This window comes from Aythya marila, assembly GCF_965140915.1.
Source record: "Aythya marila genome assembly, chromosome: 5".
NCBI classification, from domain to species: Eukaryota; Metazoa; Chordata; class Aves; order Anseriformes; family Anatidae; genus Aythya; species Aythya marila.
This window is the reverse complement of record NC_139046.1, coordinates 25,981,424-26,001,179: the sequence shown is the minus strand read 5'-3', so window position 1 is coordinate 26,001,179 and position 19,756 is coordinate 25,981,424. Positions and strand designations below refer to the sequence as shown.

The 19,756-nt window shown below is 42.1% G+C and overlaps 1 protein-coding gene across 4 annotated transcripts in view; it reads right to left on the bottom strand.

The window, feature by feature from the left end:
- TTLL5 (tubulin tyrosine ligase like 5) overlaps positions 1-19,756 on the bottom strand; it is a 137,940-nt gene that overhangs the window by 23,318 nt on the left and 94,866 nt on the right. For all 4 annotated transcript variants that reach the window (XM_082760915.1, XM_082760913.1, XM_082760916.1 and 1 more), the window contains 2 exons: positions 13,229-13,406; positions 4,351-4,571 (listed from right to left, as the gene is read on the bottom strand). In XM_082760915.1, the coding sequence (XP_082617041.1) occupies positions 4,351-4,571; positions 13,229-13,406 (399 nt within the window). The remainder of the gene's footprint in view (positions 1-4,350; positions 4,572-13,228; positions 13,407-19,756) is intronic.

Here is a 19,756-nt window from a genome sequence, read left to right as displayed (position 1 = left end):
TGGAGTTCCTGAACCCTGGAGAAATGCATCACCTCTCCCCTATTTCTGTACTAGCTACAATAGAGCAGAGCTTTGGATCTTCTGCTGCTGGCACCATGCAAAGCAAATATACAAGAGAAGAACAAGGTAGAAAGACTATGTGCTATGGTGTTGGGACTTGAAGGAAATACTTGTTCTGAAAGGTTTCCTGAGCAGAGTTGTTGGGAATAACATTTATAGAGAAGTTCAGTAAACATGCCATGAAGAAATTATGCTGTGTTGTTTAACATCTCCAATAGTTTTTGATGTTTCAGTCTATTCAGTCTACTGCTGGTAAAGTCAGCAATTTCTTGGGCTTACTCTCTTCCAGATAAAATATTGAACTGTATGTTCCTTCTCTCTACCAGGCATTTTTTTTCTTTGCATGCAGTGATCTAACATTGACAGCCGTATTTTTTCTGAGATCTTTCCTTTGACTATCTGTTCACAGGCTGCCCAAGCCTTGCCCTACCTGATGCTTTTACAGTTAGAGTGCAGCAAGTTAGTGTAGGAATGATGCAGAAATCTGTGTTTATAGTGATTTATTCATTACTAAAAGCAGAAAGATTTTCTATCTGCCACCTGTACAAAATCACTCTTGAATTCTCACAGTTGTGCTAATATATTTCCCTGCTTTGCATGCTGTCATCTGTAATGAAGGTCCTACCCACCAAATGCTGCTTCCAGGGATATCTGCTTCATCCTGTGGCTTACAAATACTATTTCAGTGACCTCTGCCTCAAGATATTGCTGACAGTTAGCAGCAGGTCCCTTTATGGTTCACAGACATGCCAGTAACAGTGGCAACACAAGGACCCAATCTGACTCTTGGAAAGAAAGAAGAGTTCGTTGTGTTAGCTGTTCAAAAAATTATCTTACTACCTGTAATCTGAGTATGTTTAATCAAAACTATGGAGCCCCAGGAGACCATTTCATGAGTATACATTTCTGAGTAGAGCTACGTATTAAACCATTTCTCCCAGTTACTATAGTCTTTTTCCACACCTTAATGTGGGCCCCAGTTTTCCACTCTGTTAGCTTAAGCAAGGAGTCTGCTTTGGACACAATCCATTATAAAGTCAACCTACCACCTTTTACAAGTTGAGAGACTGCAAAAACAAGAGAGGCCAGGAACTGAAAAGACAAAACTGAATTGTCTGGCTGTTGCATTACTTTTTTCCTTTATGTTTTAACCAGAGAAGCGTCAAAGTTACTAGACTCCTTTTAAATTAGTCAGTATTGTTCATTTTAGCATCTCGCTCTGTTTGTAGTCAAGCTTTCTACTACTACTTATTCTTTTCCTTCTCTTCTGGAAGCCATGTGTGCAGCTAGGAGAGAAATGATAACGCATGCAAAGAAGAGATAGGTCAAAGAGACAAAGTTGATTTTAGTTTGTCTTCATGGTCCAGTCTCTAGAGGGCTTCTACAAACAACTTGAAAAAGAAGGTCTTTATTAAGATGTTAAACAAAAGCCAGGCAGTGCAAGAGCAGACAGAGAAATAAAGTCTGGTTTATTGAAAAATATGAAAGAAAAAAAAAGAGAGAGAGAGACACGAGAGCTTTAACAGAACAGGATTAGTTTCAGTGAGCCTTGTGGAAATAATATATATCAGTGAGATCTTCTTTGAGGAAAGAGGTCAGGAAAACAGCCAACAAGAATTAGGGGGTGAAAGCTAGCAGCAGCAAATCAAAGATGACCTTACAGAGGAATGAAGCAGCCAAAAGCCAAAATTAGATTAGATGTTATGGAGAGGGATATTTGCTATGTTATAACCTAAGGATCCAGTAGTCCCACACTGGAAAAGTACAATTCTAGGTGCCACAATTGCAAGCATCCTCACTGAAGAAAACACAGTAAATTCAAGACAATTAAAAACTTGGCAGGTGGAACTACTATCTGAGATTAACAAAACCTCAACAAGTCTAAACAACATTAGGAAACTCCAAGAAGCAGAAGTTATTCAAAAGACGGAAAGTATTTGCAAGGGAAAATGTTGAGGGTGGTTCAGGAAGGAGAAACAAGGTACAATAGGATGAAACAAAGGAAAAACTCAGATTGCACATCAGGAGAAACTTTCTAATAATAAGGTTATTTAGATTCTTAAAAGGTCTTATATAGCACATGATGGGGCTTCTGCCACTCGAGTTATTTGAAGGCAGGCTATACACAGTGTCTGAAAGTATTCTGCACGGAATAACCAGGGACTGTAAAGAACAGGCTGGAGCATGCAAGACATCTTTTTCATCTCTAATCTAGATTCAATTGAGGCAGAGGCTTGTCTTCATCAACTCTCATCTGTAAATGCACCTCTGGTCTATTCCTGACAACAAAGGATGGGTTAAATTAGGCTGAGACACAGCAGTTTTTAAATTATTAGCTCTCAGTATGCTGGAAATATAGCTGGGCACTGCTGCTTTCCATGTAAGTGAAAAAATGTTACTGCAAGATCCCATGAATGGCAAGAATGGGTTCAGAGCCTCGTACTGGAGTCTGAAAGGCAACTTGGAAAGTATTTCCGGAGTGGCTCCTTGCAGCCTTCAATACTTGGATTAGTTTTCTAAAATTCTGAAGGAATCTTTTGCTTTTTTTCCCCCTTCTGTGCATTTTTGGTGCTGAACTTTTTCCGGTTTTCCCACACTCCTGCCTGTCACAGAGCAGAAACCACAAAAATGCAGCAAAGTAAAGTCTGTCCAAGGAGCTGCAATTCCATCTCACAAGGATAAACATTTCTTCTGCCAACAAGTGAGCACAGCACACCGGCATCTTCAAATACACATCCCTGCTGCCCAGCAGAGAAACCCACTGACACAGCCTGTCACCTGTACTAACATGAGCTATCCAACATAAAAGACATCAGATAGCAAACCCACCAGCATATACCTGCCAGACCTTACGCTCACTTCTGCATTTGCTGAGTTGACAAAGTCTACTGCCATTTTATTTTCCTTTTAGATAGTTTTGGGGGATCTGTTTAATGTGCTAGCTCTTAGAATAGCAAGAGTAGAAGCAGGAAATACACAAGCTTCCCCAGCACAGTTCTGTCCAAGTTCCTTAAATATGCCTTGCAGTTCCAGATTTGATCCCCACACACTGACAGTGCCCCAGCAGCTTCACAAGGTGTCTTTCATTCGTGATCTTTTACTAAGCCTCCCCTCTTTAAACCAGGAAGGAAACAAAGAACCAGGAAACCTCACAGGAACCTGTTAAAGTTTTACAACTCTTCTGGCCATACAGTATAAGGGAGGAAGTTACGACTGCAATTTTTACCCTTCAGCATTCAGGGATGAAATACATCTGAGGATATATGAGGAAAAACCTGATGAAGAATTTAAATGGCAGAACTTCTTTAGACAAAGAAGAGATAAACAGAGAGCTGAGGGAGTTAACAAGAAATGTAAAGAATAAGAAAAAAAGAAAACAGAAGCCTTGCTCACATTCTCTCATAATGCACAGAAGAAGAGACACAAAGAAATGGAAAGGAAGGAAACTTAAAATCAGTAAACAACATTTGAAGGTGAGTGTTGTATTTTGTTTTTAAAGATAACACATGAAAAACTCATCTTCTTTATAATGTCAAGTGCTATAACTAAAAGATTAGTAAAAATTAGAAGGGTAGACATTTTTACAGATAATGAAGAAAGCTATCATTACATTAGACACATAAACAATTTGAATGAAATAAAAACTTGTGCCTAAAGGCATGAGTCAATGTTCATGTGTTAAGTTTACAGGAAAGCTTGGCTAAAGGGCAAATTAGCTTGTTAAGGATATTGGTGGGTTCAGGGTGGGTTTTTTTTGGCAGCCTTTTCTGACCCACCAGACTCTGGCCTCCATCAAAGATTAAACATGAAGCGAGTGACTCAAGTGCCTAAACACAGCTGTCTAGTACCATACATGATACTTGCAAGATTTTTGAGACTTCTGCATGGGACTGGCAGATTCAGCAAGGTTTGCAGAAGACTTGTGCTTAACTGGAGCAGCAGCTACAGCCAGGTAGGATAGCCTTAGGCATCTAACATCGCACTATTAACCAGTGTTTAGGTAACTGAATCCCAGCCTGGACCACACACTTCTCTGATTCAATCTGGCAGTTACATCCCTATGTTTGTATGATGCTACAGTCATGTTTACCTTACCATTGTAAAAGATGAAAATGCACGACAGTACACATTTACTTCAGCTCACACAGGTCGAGCTGTTCTGAGATTTATCTTGAACAAAACAGCCTGAAAGGCCTATGTCTGAATCACACGTAGACAGGTTCTTCACCCGTACTCCTGAGGGGAACCAGTGCCAACTCCCTGTTGTAGATGGGAAGAGATAAAACTTACTTGGAAATCCTCTGGGCTGCAGCCTTTCTGGCTACTGTCTGTCTGTGGTTTGCTGGAGGCTTTGGAACCAGCTGAGAAGGCGTACTCTGGGATGGCATCACTTTGTGCAAACTGGCTGCCTTCTGGAGACTAGAAGTGGCACTTGATGTCTTGCGGGCACCAGAGCCAGTTGGCATAGATATATGGCTGGTGCTGGATTGCGAGTAGTTGGCAAAGAGAGCCTGGTAAAAACAGAACAAAATAATAGTAATCGGTGATTGTCTCTCTGAATACTGCTGAGAGAGCTGATGGAAGTGGGTGATGTTATCTGTCTGGTGAAGGCAACCCCCAGGGCTTCAGGGACAGTCCCAAGCACAAAAAGAAGATATAAGGGATCAAGTCAGTGAAGTGGTTTTAAGAACTGAATTGTATACCCTTGGAAGCTGGAACTAGCTTCTAGGAGGCTTATTACTGCCATATAACAATACTATCCTGGAAGAAAAAAAAAAAAACAACAAGAGGTCATATCCCCAACCTAAGCATGCGGTGGGCTCAAAAACAAAGTTTTTATTGCTTTGACTGACTTTTGCACTTACCCAGGTAAGCTATTCTTTGTGGGGGAGCTGGGATTGAGACAAAGTTCAAGGAAAAAAAAAATATGAGGAAGATGTTACAATGCCAGTTCTTCAGTCCAACCCTGCAGGTGCTTGGAATAACAGGAAGGCTCTAAGCTACCTTCTCTGAAAAAGGGGACTTGAGGTCAACAGCTAACAAAATGGAAATCCCCTAGTCATACCAGGGAACAGAAAATATTTCTATTCCTAAAGCAGGTGGGAGAGTAAGGATGTTGCAGATTTGATCCAGGGAACAAAAGAACCTGCATTGTGTGAGATACCAGAGACCGGGGCAGTGGACTGGCCCAGCAGGGAGCAGGCAATGGTTCCCTTGGGGAGCTCAGCAGACTGCTAGGCTCTTTTCACAAAGGAGCAACCTGCTGGGAGTTCAGCCTTGCCTTTCCTCGAAGTTTCTTAGTCAGTTTCCCAGGGCAAAGAGGCAATACCATAACCCTGTAATTTGGCAGCTAGAGGTCAGTGATAGGAGCTGAGGGGAACAGCTGAGCAACTGCCAGGCACCTTGGTGTGACCTTGGGAGCAGCGCACTTCACTGCAGTTGTCCTCAGTTTCTTCTCCGGTGAAAAACACAACAAAGCCACAAAGAGTGGGCTCCAGGCTCCAGAGAAAACCACAGTCTGAGGGCTGGCTGCGTCTCAGCACACAGACAGGAAAAGCCCCTCTCCCCCGCAATTCTCTGGCAAATGGCAGGGCAGTGGTGTGTGGGAAGGCGTTTCTGACAGGCAGAGCTCTAGGGAGAAAAGGAAGTGCGGGAGCCAAAACAGGCCTGTTTCCTAACCAGAGCTCACTGACAAGATCCCCTTGAGCTCCCAAGCTTTTCTTAACCTCTCCCTCCCCTGAAGCCCTACCTTGATGGCAGCTTTCAGGTTTTGAAATAAGTAGCTGGTGCAAAAGCAGAAGTCTGGAAAATAGCAGTCACACCCCACCTCTCCCCACAAAACAAACTAAAACGAAACTTGGTTCTGTTGCATCTTAGAGTCTCAAGCAGTACGGGGTTGGGATGGAGCCCCTCAAGTCACTGCACCCCTTTCTGCTCTTTCTTATTCAGGGGTGCCATTTCACTGTGTGCTGCTCGACATGATGCATATTTCCTGTAAGTTTTTTTTTTTTCTTGTTATTAAAATCATTATGATCCTGGTGTCTGCAAAGCACACAGTCTTTACCCTTTCCATGTGTTAACATGCACAGGCAGGGAGGTCTGTGACTCTAAAGAAAGAATAAGAATGGATGCTCAAATAAAGCCTGATTAGCAAAAGCTGGGCTGATACCTGCCTACAGAAAGGTCACGGATGTTTTTCTTGGGGTTAATGGACTTCCAAAACGGCCTTTGTCTCCATGCTGTGCTGAGATCCTGGCTGCCTTCCAGGCAAGGATGGAGAGAGTGGAAGCTGACACGGACCACGGCTTCTGGATTCAGCTACAAAGCACACTGCCCTGCTGGGAACTCCACGGGGACAGGACAGGAAACCAGGAGAAGCTACTGTGCAAACAAAAGGGGCAGCTGGGGAAAGCAAAGCCTGACCACACAAAGGAGAGGTTGGGAACAGATTCCAGAGATAACCAAAATGCGGGAGACACACCTCATCGCTCAGGATCCTGACTGCTCAGGACCTAGGGAGAGCAGAAACCTAGAGAAACCCTGACAGAGACATTTCTAAAGAAGGTAGCACCCTGCAACTGTTGGTGCTGCAAGTAAATAATCTGGACCCACACTTTCCAGGCTGACAGATTTAATTTAATTCTGAGAAGACATTTGCTTCCCCCGCAAATTCTTCAGGCTACAAATCTGAAAGTCCTTAAACACTAGCAGATTTTTTCGCTAAAAATCACCTAAAGCATTAGTGAGCTAATTCTCTTGCATAATTCTCTGGGGAGATAGGACCATTCAGAAAAGGACAGCATTAACCTTGTTGTGCACACAAAGCATGTTAGGCACTGACAAGTGATCTTCCCCAAGCCACAGACTGAAGCAATATGAACTGCTAGGTTGTGAGCTCAGAGAGGATCCTGAGTCCTGATCCCCAATTTGCCTTGTTATAACTCACCTCTCCTTACATCCACATCTACACTGCACTGCATAGATGAAGTTATCTGCACAAAAATAGTCATTTTTAATTAGAAAATCTCAACATGTACAGCTTGTCAGTAATGACAATACACATCTAAGGGTATTATTTGCCGGTAGCAACTGAGCTTGGGCTGCTCGTGAATAAAAGCAGGGAGGTACTGTGGTACTTTGAAGAAAAGCAGATATATTAATGATCTTGAAAAACAGAAGGAATGTTCCTGGCACTTACCATTCCTGTATCTAACACCCATCCCTAGCACAGTAACGGAACAAATGTTGCAAGCAAAAACATGCTCATTCTGTGACCAGAGGAGCTAATGAAGCTCATTTCCTGTGAATCTGTCTTGGGGCTGAATCTTACAGTATGTAATATAAAGCATGCCCCAAATTATGCTTCCCTTCATGGGTTTGAGGCATTCGTGTGTGGATTTCTGCTGTATAATTATGAGTGCCCCGATGCTGCAGCTTTGCCTTAATGGAAACAGTAGCTGAGTTCCCTTCCCAGATTCATAAGTCTTTATTTTCATGAATTTTGTATGAAATGTAGCTTTGAGATTTCTACACCATAGTTGTTCAGTTTAAATTGAATAAGCAAGACTGAAAGTGATGAGAGACTCAGCAGTGTGTGAGAACTGACAGATATACATGCACATGGACTGCACAAAGATCTGTGCAGCTAGGCAGCCAGTTCCAAATCTCTACTTCCAGAAAGGAAGATGTTGATATGGAATAAAAAATGATGAGGATTTAATTTGAAAAAAAAAAAATCCAAAAAACTTTTAGAAATTTTAGGAAACTGCATTTCCAATGACTTTGCAAAAATACAGGGATTCAAAAGGCTTTGATGAGCTTTGGATTTATACAAATTGTTTAGTGCAGGTTCCTTTGAATACATATTAATATGATCAGTTAAATAAGTTTGGATGCAACAATCAGTTGAGTTGAAAATTCACAAAATTAAGATAATAGCACATTTTGACCCTGTTATTTAACTGCCACGGTGTTAAATTCCATTAAAAGGAGCATCTTGGGGTCATCAAAAAAGTGAAGGAAGGAGAGCAAAGTCATGGCATTCACAGAATGTCATGAAGCAAGTCTTCCTTGGTAAATTCTTCATAGAGGCATTAAAATATACTGAAATAAATTGACTTGGTGCTTTCTTCTTTGTCTCTCTTCTTGTATATGGTTTATCTTTTTAACCTGGGAGCTCTCTGAGGAAAGATTTGGGCCATATCATTGTATTGCAAAGACACTTAATACATCTGGGCGTTACCATAATTCTAATAATAGCGATGGGATTGGAAACATGGGGACAAAGTTTCAGCTGGTATAAATCAGCACAGTCTACTGCTTTCAGAACAGTTGTTCTGCTTTACTTAGTCTAAGTCTTTGACTCATCAGTATCACAAGATTCAGATAGGAAAATGGCAGTTAGCACATCTAGAGGGAAAACAGTCTGAGGGAGAAGGCTGCAAAACAAGAAAGAATGAGAGACTCAAGGGGAAGAGAGACTGCAAATCTGACAGCAGTCCAATATATAATAGTTCAGAAAACAGTTAATGATGTTTAAGGCTGCACTCAAAGAGGTCCTGTATCCTCAGGCCAGAATAATGTAGTTCTAGGAATACTAGGAATATTATTTTAAACATTCATTAATCCCAGTAAGGTTTAAATAAATGGCAGGAAATTTGGAGTCGCATATGTTGAAAGGAATAATGTTTGCTGAACTTCACAAAGTAAGGAATATTTCAGAGTACGTACCATGACCTTTCAAATATTCAAATGATTAAAAGAGGAGAATTATTTAAGATTTATTTAGCCCAATGTTTCGTAGTATAAAATCTACTTAAACTTCTGATTCAAAATGTGATCACAACTGACCACACAACTCATTAACAGGATTTATGACTTGCTTAACGTGACCTTTTTTGATATAAGTAGGACTGATGGGGACCGTTCCACTATACGACTGAACTTCTCTTGTTTTAATTTAGCTTTTTTTCCCATGTGAAATGTTTGGCATAAAACTCTAAACCCAGTAGATGCTAGGCTAAGCAGACAGAATATAGCCACACAGAGAAAGAGGAACCTCCCTAACAGCTAATGGCATCTTTCCAGTACAGGAAACAATTAGAGAATAAACAATGATGGTATATTAACTGCCTTGCCAACTGCAGCAGTGATACTAATATCTAGGTCATAACATGTCACATGGAGCCTCCTTTAAACATTAAAAAATACTGCTATAAACCTGTTTTTATTGTCTTTTGGTATGATTTTGTAATTCTTTTTCCTTGATTTTATTGATATCAGATTTAAGCTTCTTGTCTCCACTTTCAAACTCTGTCCCTTTTTATTTTTTTTTTCCCCTCAGGCTTTGTATTGTCTCTGTTCCTGGTCCCTATCACTGCAGAGCTTTATCCATTTGTTTTCTCGATTCTCATTCAGTCTGGTGCTTCTCTTTTTGTCCAGGGAACAAAATACCTATTCTGGCACTGAAGATTTATTTCCACCCTACTGCATGGTATGAACTAACTTTCATATACAATGAGTGTAAATTATCGGTTATTATCCTTTTATCCACCTCCATAGTACGTGCTGCCCTGCAAATTGTGAAATGCTTGGAGGAGAAATCATCATTCTTAAGTGTCTGGAAAGCACTCATCCGAGAGTGGGCGCTACCACAAAGAAATACGCAATAAGCCCTCATGATCAGATACATCCACTGCATGGCAGCGGGGAGTATTCCTATTACACAAATACTTGGCTACAACTCTTTTGCTTCCCAACACATCTAGCTCATCTCCAACATATCGAACTGGTTAACATACAGGCAGAAGCATCTGGCTGTGTTATTAATCATAGTGCTTCTGTTATTTGTTCACATGCTATCCATATACATACAACCAGTTCATTTGTCACAGACAGAAGGAAAGATGTGCAGCTAATCGTGTTGTATGGTCATGCCACACTCACAGTGTAGCTTGAGGTATCTGAATAAATACACTTCAGCTACTGACGAATGGTTAGTCTGCCTTCCAACAAGAACTTGAACAATGAGATGAAACGCATGATTTGGAGACGTCCTGCATGCATTTCCCAAAGCAGAGAGATCATGACACCCTCTCAAGTAACAAACCCTCTCCTTTTTGTGATATATTTGTTCTGTTGATGGAAATAGGCTTTCACAACTGCAAAGCATTTCATGGAGGGGATCAGTGTGAATCTGAGAAACTGACCACACAGGGTGGAGGTCATTTTCTAAGGATCATCCAGTAACTGCCTGACAGCAGCCAAGACCAAAACAATGGCCTCCCACACTCCAGAGCAGTGTTCTGGCCAAGTAGCCTTTAATTCTAATTAAGATCATTAAGGAAAGATCCAGGATCCACTAAAAAAGGGTGAATCCAAACTTGTGGATCCCACAGAGCTGACTTCTATGGTTTTCTGTTCATGAAATGGACAAGGTTGAGTCCTTGTTTTCCTCTTTATCATTCTTTCCCCTCACCGCCAGTCTCTGACTGTGGCAGTCTCCCCAAATTGTTCTGCTAGATCCCCCTCCCTTCCATCACTTGCAGTGCTTTAAATATTTGGAGAAGCAATTTCCAAATGGATGTAGAATTTTTCCAAATCTTGTCCAATGTATTTTCTTAGATCAAAGTAACTAACAACTGTTAATTGTGTCCAGACCAGTCTGTCAGTGATGTGACTGAAAAATGTAGTCCTTAGTACCCTGCTGAAGGTTTCCCATAAAACATTCAATTTTTTCTAAACTCTGAATTCTCCCAGTTGCATGCATCTTGCAGAAGACCGGTATGCTTTTCCCATTTCCAGCATCAATGTAAAGCTGTTTGGGAAGAGTGAGTGGCAAAAAACATGATACCATATCAGAAAAAGGCCTTTATGGATGGCAATCTACAGCAGATGAGAAAGAGAGGGAATGTATGAGAAAAGAAAGACAGCAAAGAAGGAGATTTAAGGAGAAGCACTGAATTTGAGGTTCTTACACTATGCAGAGCTCAGAATGAGAGACTTGCCTCTGGCTTCTCCTGTGTCCATAGTTTTCACTCTGATTAAGGAAACTAGAAACACTTTCCATACTTTCCTGGCATGATTTTCCTACAAGGGAGGTCAATGCCACTGACACAAGGATGCTTTATCATGGAAGTGAAGATAAGACAACAAAAACAGAAGGCAAGTTCCTGGAAAGGTCAAGTCAAAGGACTGAAGTCTGAGAAGGAAAAGGTCAATAACAACAAACTTGAGAGGGAGATGGGGATAAACAGATGAAGATGAGGGTAACGCAATCACTGGGAGTGGCATCAGAGCATCCATGCAACTGTGACTGGAAAGGGAGGTAGGGCTGGCTCCAAAAGAGACGGTCATGTTATTAAGATGTAGTTTACACTCCAGAAAGTCTGAAAGCCCCCATGTTCAGCAAATCCCTTTCTTCATTAATGGCAACTTCAGAGCAGCCTGAGCCCTGCGGTAAAGTAATAGCCTCAATACTGCAACTCTGAACTGCTTGGCTCAGAGAGAGGAGGGAGGGAAAGCTGTGAGGGGGATCTTGTGGGGGTGAGTGGAGGTTTAACAAAGAATCACTTTAACAGAAACTCCTGAGTAATGGCTCTACCCCAGGCCAAGAATAACATCAGCTCAATGTCAGCAATTAGAAGAAGGCTCAGCCAGGCCCCATGGCCAGCTCCAGCCTCCTCACAGGCACAAGCCAGCTTATAGTCCTTTCCTGAGCAGCCACTGCTGCCCACCCAGAGCCCTTTGGATGCAGATGAAAGGAAGACCTCCTGCTCCTGCTGAGGGGGGCTGCAAGTAGACTGTAGGTGGGGGAATTCAGGGACAGAAACCACATGGCTAAGTGAGGACCCTGAGAGAAGGAGCGTGAGGGGCAAAGGCAGAAGGGCCTCTTCTTCAAGACACTTTCAGAAAAGGATGGGGGCAATTTGCTTATAAGCTGTTCTCAAGGACTCTGACTCGTGACTCATCCACTTCATAGAAGGGAGAGTGGGTGTTCACATGTTAGCTCTGTTCATGGTCTTGCTGAAGTCCAGTTCTGCCAGACTGTCCAGCAAATAGTTCCAACCTATTTGAGAGCAGTCTCTTTTGAGTGGAGGCTTGTTCACGCAAACACTTCTCTTTAGCAAGAAAGCCTTTTGGCCACCACTCAGAAGAAAAAACATACCTCCTTCTCAATAATAACAAAGAAGAGAAAAGAGTGCATCAGTGAGCTCATTGTGACTTCAGAAGGTTCACCAGGCAGGATGGAAATGGTGTTCCAGACACAGTGGTCTACCCTTGGCATCTAGAAATTGCTCAGAGCATCAATAATACAAAGCCATTTTCATATTTTCTCTGGCTCTTGGACATTCAGCCCATCTTTTCTCCTTACAGTTGTGACAAAGGAGTCATATGGCTGTCAGTGCAAAGCAGTGAAAGGAAATCTTAAGTGTAGTTATAACAAAATGTGTAGGAGGCTTTGAGAAGATTTTCAGGGTTGCAGAAAAACTTGCACCCTGCATCAGGGTCAGTGGCCATGTCTCCTGCGCACTGAAAGCTCTTAAAAGAAATTAACATATTTCTCCGAAAGAACGATGAAGATTCTCCAAAATATTTATGTAAGTCCATTAACATGCTATTTTTTGGTAACTGTATCTTATGAGAAGACATCCAGTAGGAGAGGAATTTAGTCAAGATGAACCCTTGATGGGGTCTGTTTGCCACAGAGTGCACAGTTGCCAACACAATTTCAAAACCCCACGTTTGGAAACATAACATTGAAATATAACAGTGACCCAGCCTGAAGCACTACCCAAAAGGAACGCAAGTCGAAGCAGAACCGTGTCACCCAGTGACAAGTGACAGAGCCATGGAGACTACGGACAGTTCTAAAGCTGTCTGAGGCACTGGAAGAGAATGCCTTGAACTGGTGCAGAAAAGCAAGCAGCACCATGCCACTAGCCAAATGAAGGAGGATGTCAATGTGGTATTAGAGGCCAAAGGGAACTGCAGGTAATATAATTTTAATGCTCAGTGACTTTAATAATAGTTCTATTGTTGTAACACGCTGGAAGAGCTACTTCCATCACAAAAGCTGTGCCACATGCACTGTTTTGGGTTGGTTCTGCACATGTAGGACTCAAGTCAGTACTGCTATTATGTCAGAGGCAGGATTTTTCTGAGTTACCTGGTGCCGGGCTTGGCTTTGCTCCAACAGCTGTCGTGACTGAAGTTTCTGCTGCTGAAGTTGCTGTACAGCAAAATGCAGCTGATAGTTGGGGTGTGTCAGTGGACTCCGTGTCACAGGGGTGCAGCCACTGTTCTCCATCTCTCCTTCCCAGGCAAACCGATCACTCTCTGGAGCCCTGAGGAAAGACAAGACATCACTCTTTCACCACTCTGCTTTTAAGGACTCCTGCTTACAAGGCACCATTGCTTCCTAAGACCCCCTTAATATTTAGCCAGCTACGAATTTGTTTTAAGTTGCTCTGACAAGCACAACACCTGATACAGGTTATCATGTGCTAACTGCCACCTTGCTGAGGGGTGTTTTGAATTCCAGGCCAGAACTGCATTACCAGCTGTAACACCATGCTTGAGGGGAACAAAGAAAGACAAAAGAGAAGAGAAATTCAAACCTGGAGCATGTCATTGTCTGTGGCTGATTAGCACTGAAAAGAGGCAGCATCTCAACAGAAAAAGAGCTGAAGATTCCCATCACTAACAAGATAAGTATTTATTTGGATTTGTAGAGATTTTGTTAATACACCAGAATAAGGCTTACACCAAGCACACACATGCTGCACTGAGGGGGGAATAAAAGAGAGGCATGTAAAATAATATCCACAGAAGGGATAAAGGACTGGGAGGATGAGGTTGCAACTAGGGCATATTTTGACTCCACACAGTTACAATCCACAAGACCTGAGGGGACTCAGAGGTTCATTTCTTTCATCATTTCAGTCATGTAAGCCTTTCCCAGAGGAGAAAAGGCCTCCTGCAAAGAGGTAGGAGTTCTTACAACCCAGGCTTATGTGGTGGAAGTTCAGCTGTGGCCTGCAACATGATAAGTACCGCCAGGAACTCACTGCCTTGCTTTGAAGTTTGTAAGCCGCAGCAAGAAGGCAGCACCAGCACACTTACACACAGGGCCCAGGGGCTTTGCAGAGAACAGGTGGCAGACTGACAGGGCCACAAGGTGTCCTGAAGAGGCTATGATGGCCCAGCGACCCACACACCCTCTGCTCACAAGACAGGATGCCATATGGCCTACTGAATCCTGACACTCTGGCTAATAAAACCTTCAAGCCTCAGTGCTCAAGCTTCCCAAGTTTCTGCTGATCTCTGTCATGTTTCTCTCAGCCACTCTTTCCAAACATTTCCTTTTGTTTCCCAGAGCAGACTCCCATTGTATTTCCTGTGTATGTCATAACTATCTGGGATGTAAAAGACACCAAGTGTTTCGTGCCATGATTCAGAGTGTAGGTTATGGTTTTGGCAAGAGAGTCAACAGCAACCTCCTTACTTCATGATACCATCAAAGCTTAGAACCTAGATTCTCCGAATGTGTCTCAGCTTCCCTTGTAATCTTCATTATCACACCAACCCCTTAAAATGCTCTTCAAACACCACCAGAAATAACTGCCAGCACTACGTCCTCTGCCTCAAAAATAATCTAAAGTGTGCCTTTCAAAATAAATTGACTACAAGGACTCCAATTAGTAAAGGGTTCCTCTCCATGCTCATCTCCTCAACAACGGAGCAGTAAGACAACCTTGCGGAAAAGACATTAAGCCACCAGCATTTCCACCTGCTTTTCCTCTTAGACTTCTCTGTTCATGGGATCCCACCTTTGCTTCTTCACTGCTTTGCTTCTGTTGCAACCCAGTGCAATGCTGGATGAACTACTCTTGCACTCTGCCATCTTTTGTCACACCTCCTCAAGATTCTCAGTCTTTGAGTTATTTTCTTCTCACCAGCTCTTGGAGAACTGCACTGTTGCTGGCGGTACTCAGGCCTTGAAACCGAAGTTGTAGAGGTCTGAATCTGGCTCTGAGGTTCACTCCCTTGGGAGAGTTTCTCCCCTCTTCTGAACCTGCCTTTCCCCTTCTGCCCTCCTTATGGAGCAGGGATCACCTCCTCTTATTGCTTTATACCATAACAGTTCTCTAAGGTCAATTGATGTCTGAAAATACTATTAAAAAACTAAAATACATACACTTAATAAATATCTCAGTTTTTCAGCATTCCTCAGTTTCCCCTCCTATAAAGACTGATTTTTTTTCTCTTTCTTTCCTTCTAAGACTCTCTCAGGTGTTCCTTTTACTCTTAATTCTGTGAAAGAATCTCAGATACTTCCTCCTTTCTCTCTCCATCCTCAAACAAGATGAGCACTGGGTAACCTCTGCAGTGGTTACATTCAGGCCATGTGTATTCTTTTAACCTCCCCTAGGACAGTAATGGGGTCGTGGTTCTCTGCTACTGTGCTTTCATCTGCAATTGTTCAGCTATGGATCCATGTGTGCTGCTGGCCTTCCAGCAGTGTCCCCTGCTGGGCACAGGATGCCACAAAAAGCACAGCTTAAAAGAAGAACATGACAACACACAAGGAATCTCTGAAATACTCACCAGCTGTCTCCTCTCCGATCCCAGCAGTTCACCACATGGGTTATCAGCAGGTTGGACTCAACTCCCACCCCAAGGGGAATATCTGGTCCTTCCATGGCACGGATACTGATTCCATCACCCACCCACCCACATATTACAGCTCCCTGGACTTCTCCCTTGTATGAAGCAGCTGCAGTCTCTGTTACCTTCCAGTAAAGTTAGGGTACACTCACAGCTGAAAAGCACAAAGGACTGTGCTGAGGTGCCCTTTGGAAGATAGCTGGCAGTTACTGCAGGCCAGGCCTGGAAACAAACATCAACTACAGCAGGTACAAAGACGAAAAGCATTCAGGAGCTTCATTAAAGTCACTGTAGTGCTCAGTAAACAGTCTGATTAATTACTCATCAGCACTACTGAGAGATCATGACCTTCAATACCTCTGTTTTGAGCTAAACAATGTTCATTTGTCAATTTGCCTTGAGTCTTTTTCACACCACCAATTCCTCACTTGAGAAAAATTTGATAAGGTCACTCAAAATGTTCCTGAAGAAAGTAAGCCAACATGGGATAAAGGGGATCCCTCTCATGGATCTAATAACTAGTTAAAGCATGTGAAACAAGAGCTAGAATGAAAGGACAGTTTCCACTAGGGTCCCATAAGAATCTGTGCTATGGTCTCTCCTGTTCAAAACACTTACCAATGGTTTCAGAATATGGAAATAAATAAATAAATGGAAGTCTGCTGCTGGAAAAGTGAAAGTCACTGAGAACTGTGAAAAAACATCGCATTACTAGATGATCAGACATCAAATCACTAGATGACATTCAACTTCACTACAAAGTTGTGCAGCCAGAGAAATGCAATCCTAGCTTTACACAGTAAGGGAATTTGAACCAGTTACTTCATGAAAAGACCTTATAACTATTGTAGCTTTTTCTTTGAAAACATCAGTAAAATACACTCAAAAAGGAAATGCAATTTGGGCTTATGTTGTAGCAATCTCTTGATACTGAGGATAATTCTTCCCCATGTTTCTCCTCCCATCTCAGAAAACATACAGTAGGACTGGAAAAACTACAGAGAAATGATGATGTAAAGATGATCAAAGGTATGGAACAACTTATGCATTGAGGAATGACTAAATAAATAAGGACTCTTCAGCATGGAAAAAAAGACAACTGAAAGGAAGTATGAAAAATACCTTTAAAATCATGAGCTTCAGGGAGGAGAATGGGAAACAATTACTCCTTACACTACAAAAGATAGGGAAAAACAAATGAAGACATCAGGTGGGCAGGTTAAAACAAATGAAAGGAGCTACTTTTTCTCAGCACATAATAAAACTGTGGATGCCTTCTTACTACAGGAAGCTAAGGATGCCAAAAATGTACAGGGGTTCAAAAATGAATAGACAAACTAATGGAAGCAAGAGCCACTAATGCTATTTCTACACAAAGATACCAACTCCTAGCCAGAAAACCACTGAGTCCCACAGGGTACTGGGGAATTACCATCATGAATGTCATCTACTGCTCTTCCCTCGGGATCTGCCATAGGGCACTGTCTGAACAGGGTACTGAACCACAGTACTCCTGCTCTGAGGCAATGCAACCAGTTTTGTTTATGCTTCAGGGGTCTGAAACTAAACCTGTCTCAGGTCTCAATCAGAAGTTAAAGAATTCAGTCAAGGTACACGATTCATTCTAGAAATCAGTATCTGTTCCAATGTCTCTCATATCTACCTCCAACTCAGAACCTGCAATGCATAAATTCAATCCTTTGATCCAAAAGAATGCTTGGGAAGCTAAAGATTGAGGCAAGATGAAATGAAGGAGAAAAAATTGATGTAAATGAAAACTACACTGAAGGTGGACCTGCTGATAGCCAAACTGGCTTTGTGCCGCAGATGTGGTATACGGTGACTGCAGTCTGTAGTACTGAGGGCCGCTGACAGAACGGCAAAACTTCAGTATCATTTCCTTGATCCTTATTTCTTTTGTTTTGATATACCAAGCTAGGGATTAACTGTTAGAGGAAGACAAACAATGCAGACTGATGAACCAGTTTTTAAAAATGCACTGAGATTGCTGCCTGGATCTAACATTTGTTCACTTACATGGATTCTGAAATGCTTTTGTTTAGTTTCTAACCAGTTTTAATACATTTTTTTTCTAACTAATACATGATTTATAGACTACAATATTTTTTTAGGATAGAATATTGCCCAGGTAAGCTTAGTTTAAACTACCTAAGAGAACACTCTTGAAACTATGCCTCCAAATCTTTAGGAAGAATTAAATTAAAAAAAATAATAACACAAAACAAATCCCCCAAAACCACCTAACCTTTTTGTGCAGTGTAGACAGGCTCATATGCAACTGCCTGCAGTTCCAATACTTCTATTCCACGCAATGCAGCACAAAAGCACTTACTTTTTCCTAGATATGCTACTGAAAACAGTTGCTTGCCTGAACAGATTTCATTCTCATGGCCTGCAAAATCCTCCTTTATTGAACATAATTGTTAGATACCAGGGGTTTTCCTTCTTTATAGATGGAATTCAATATAAATTCATTGTACTAAACTTCAAACATCTTTAACGTAAGCATTAAATACCTGACAACAGAAAGCTTGCGTATTTGCAAGTCTTCAGATCCCTTTCATATATAGGTAGTTCATCAGCAGTTTTGGAAAGTCCCCATATAGGATATTACATCTGAAGGACAAGCTTCCCTTGGTACAGAAGAACTGGGCTTATGGTCTGAGACTCAATGTGCTGCTGCCAGCGACGTGCTCCAGCCCTCAGTCTATTTGCCATGCTCACAGGAATGCCTCCATGGTGCGGATCCTCAGGCTCTGCCTGTCAGATGATTTATCAAAGCATGATAGCACCTTTGTGCCCTTCCTGAAGTCAGCTTCTCTGCCGAGGGAAATCTGCAACAGACTCAGCACAGTAATGAAGGCTGGAAAAAGGCTGTAGAGGACCTCACAGCTTAATAGATCCTAAAGAGTTTGCATGGCAAAGAGACTCTAAAAATGCCCCAGCTGATGGAAAAGCTTTTTCACAACTCACACCTTTTTAGGCAAAGTCAAAAATGACCAGAAGAAAACTCACACCCCCAGTGGAAACGAGGCTTCATTAGAGCTGGTACGCACAGGCCTTCTTGCCTTCAGTTAGGGATTATTGCTTGAACATTAATGATTCCCTGAATATGGATTTGCTCACATGTACAGATGACAGATATAGGCATAGATGCACACACACGCAAATGGGAAACAGAAATTCCTGCCTCTGCCACCAGAAGAGATTGGGTTTCATTCTGTCAGCCAGGCTGGTTGTGAGCAATCTTCTCACAGCTTGCTCAGGATTATTTATGGGTTGCTTAGTTTAGAGACCTGGCCAGGATTCAGACCTTCACTATGTACAGGAAATCTCAGCCTCGGCATTATGGCCCATCCTTTGTAAGCAAGATTTTGTCCTTCCAGCAGCTCTTAGGGCTACTCAGTATTTTTGGCAAGAAAGCCACTGTGTTCCTTTCTTTGAACTGCAGTTTTCATAAAGCCTGGGCCAGAATTCTCTCTTCCTCTTCACTGACAGCACAAGACCTTTCTGCTGCAAACTTTCTGCCTCACAAAAGGCACAGGTTTGCTTTCCAGAGCAATTTCAACAGAACTCCATGCTAGTATGAGCACAGCTCAGCCTAAAAGTGCTAGAACACCACGGACCAACCTTCGGGTTCACTGCTTCCAAATTCCCTTTCCTGCTTTGTTTCTCTAAAGGACTCTTTCCCGATTCATTACCCCCTTCGATGTAAGCTACCCTTTCACAAACAACTACCTACACCTCAAATACTAAATGCTAATGCATTTCTTCTCTAAGAAAGAGATGAGGTGATCAGCTCTTACAAAAAAAGGAGGATGCTGGCTTCTGTACCCACTTCAAATGGACTTAAAGGGAATACCAAGGATTGAAGCTGTAGTCAAGACCTCAGAATGCCATTTTCTGAGAATCCTGTAGTTACTATCTGACATGCAGCAAGACCCTGCTGAAAGAATGACTTCATTTACTTTAATTTCTGTTTCAGCTGAAGCCTTCTTCCCATGGC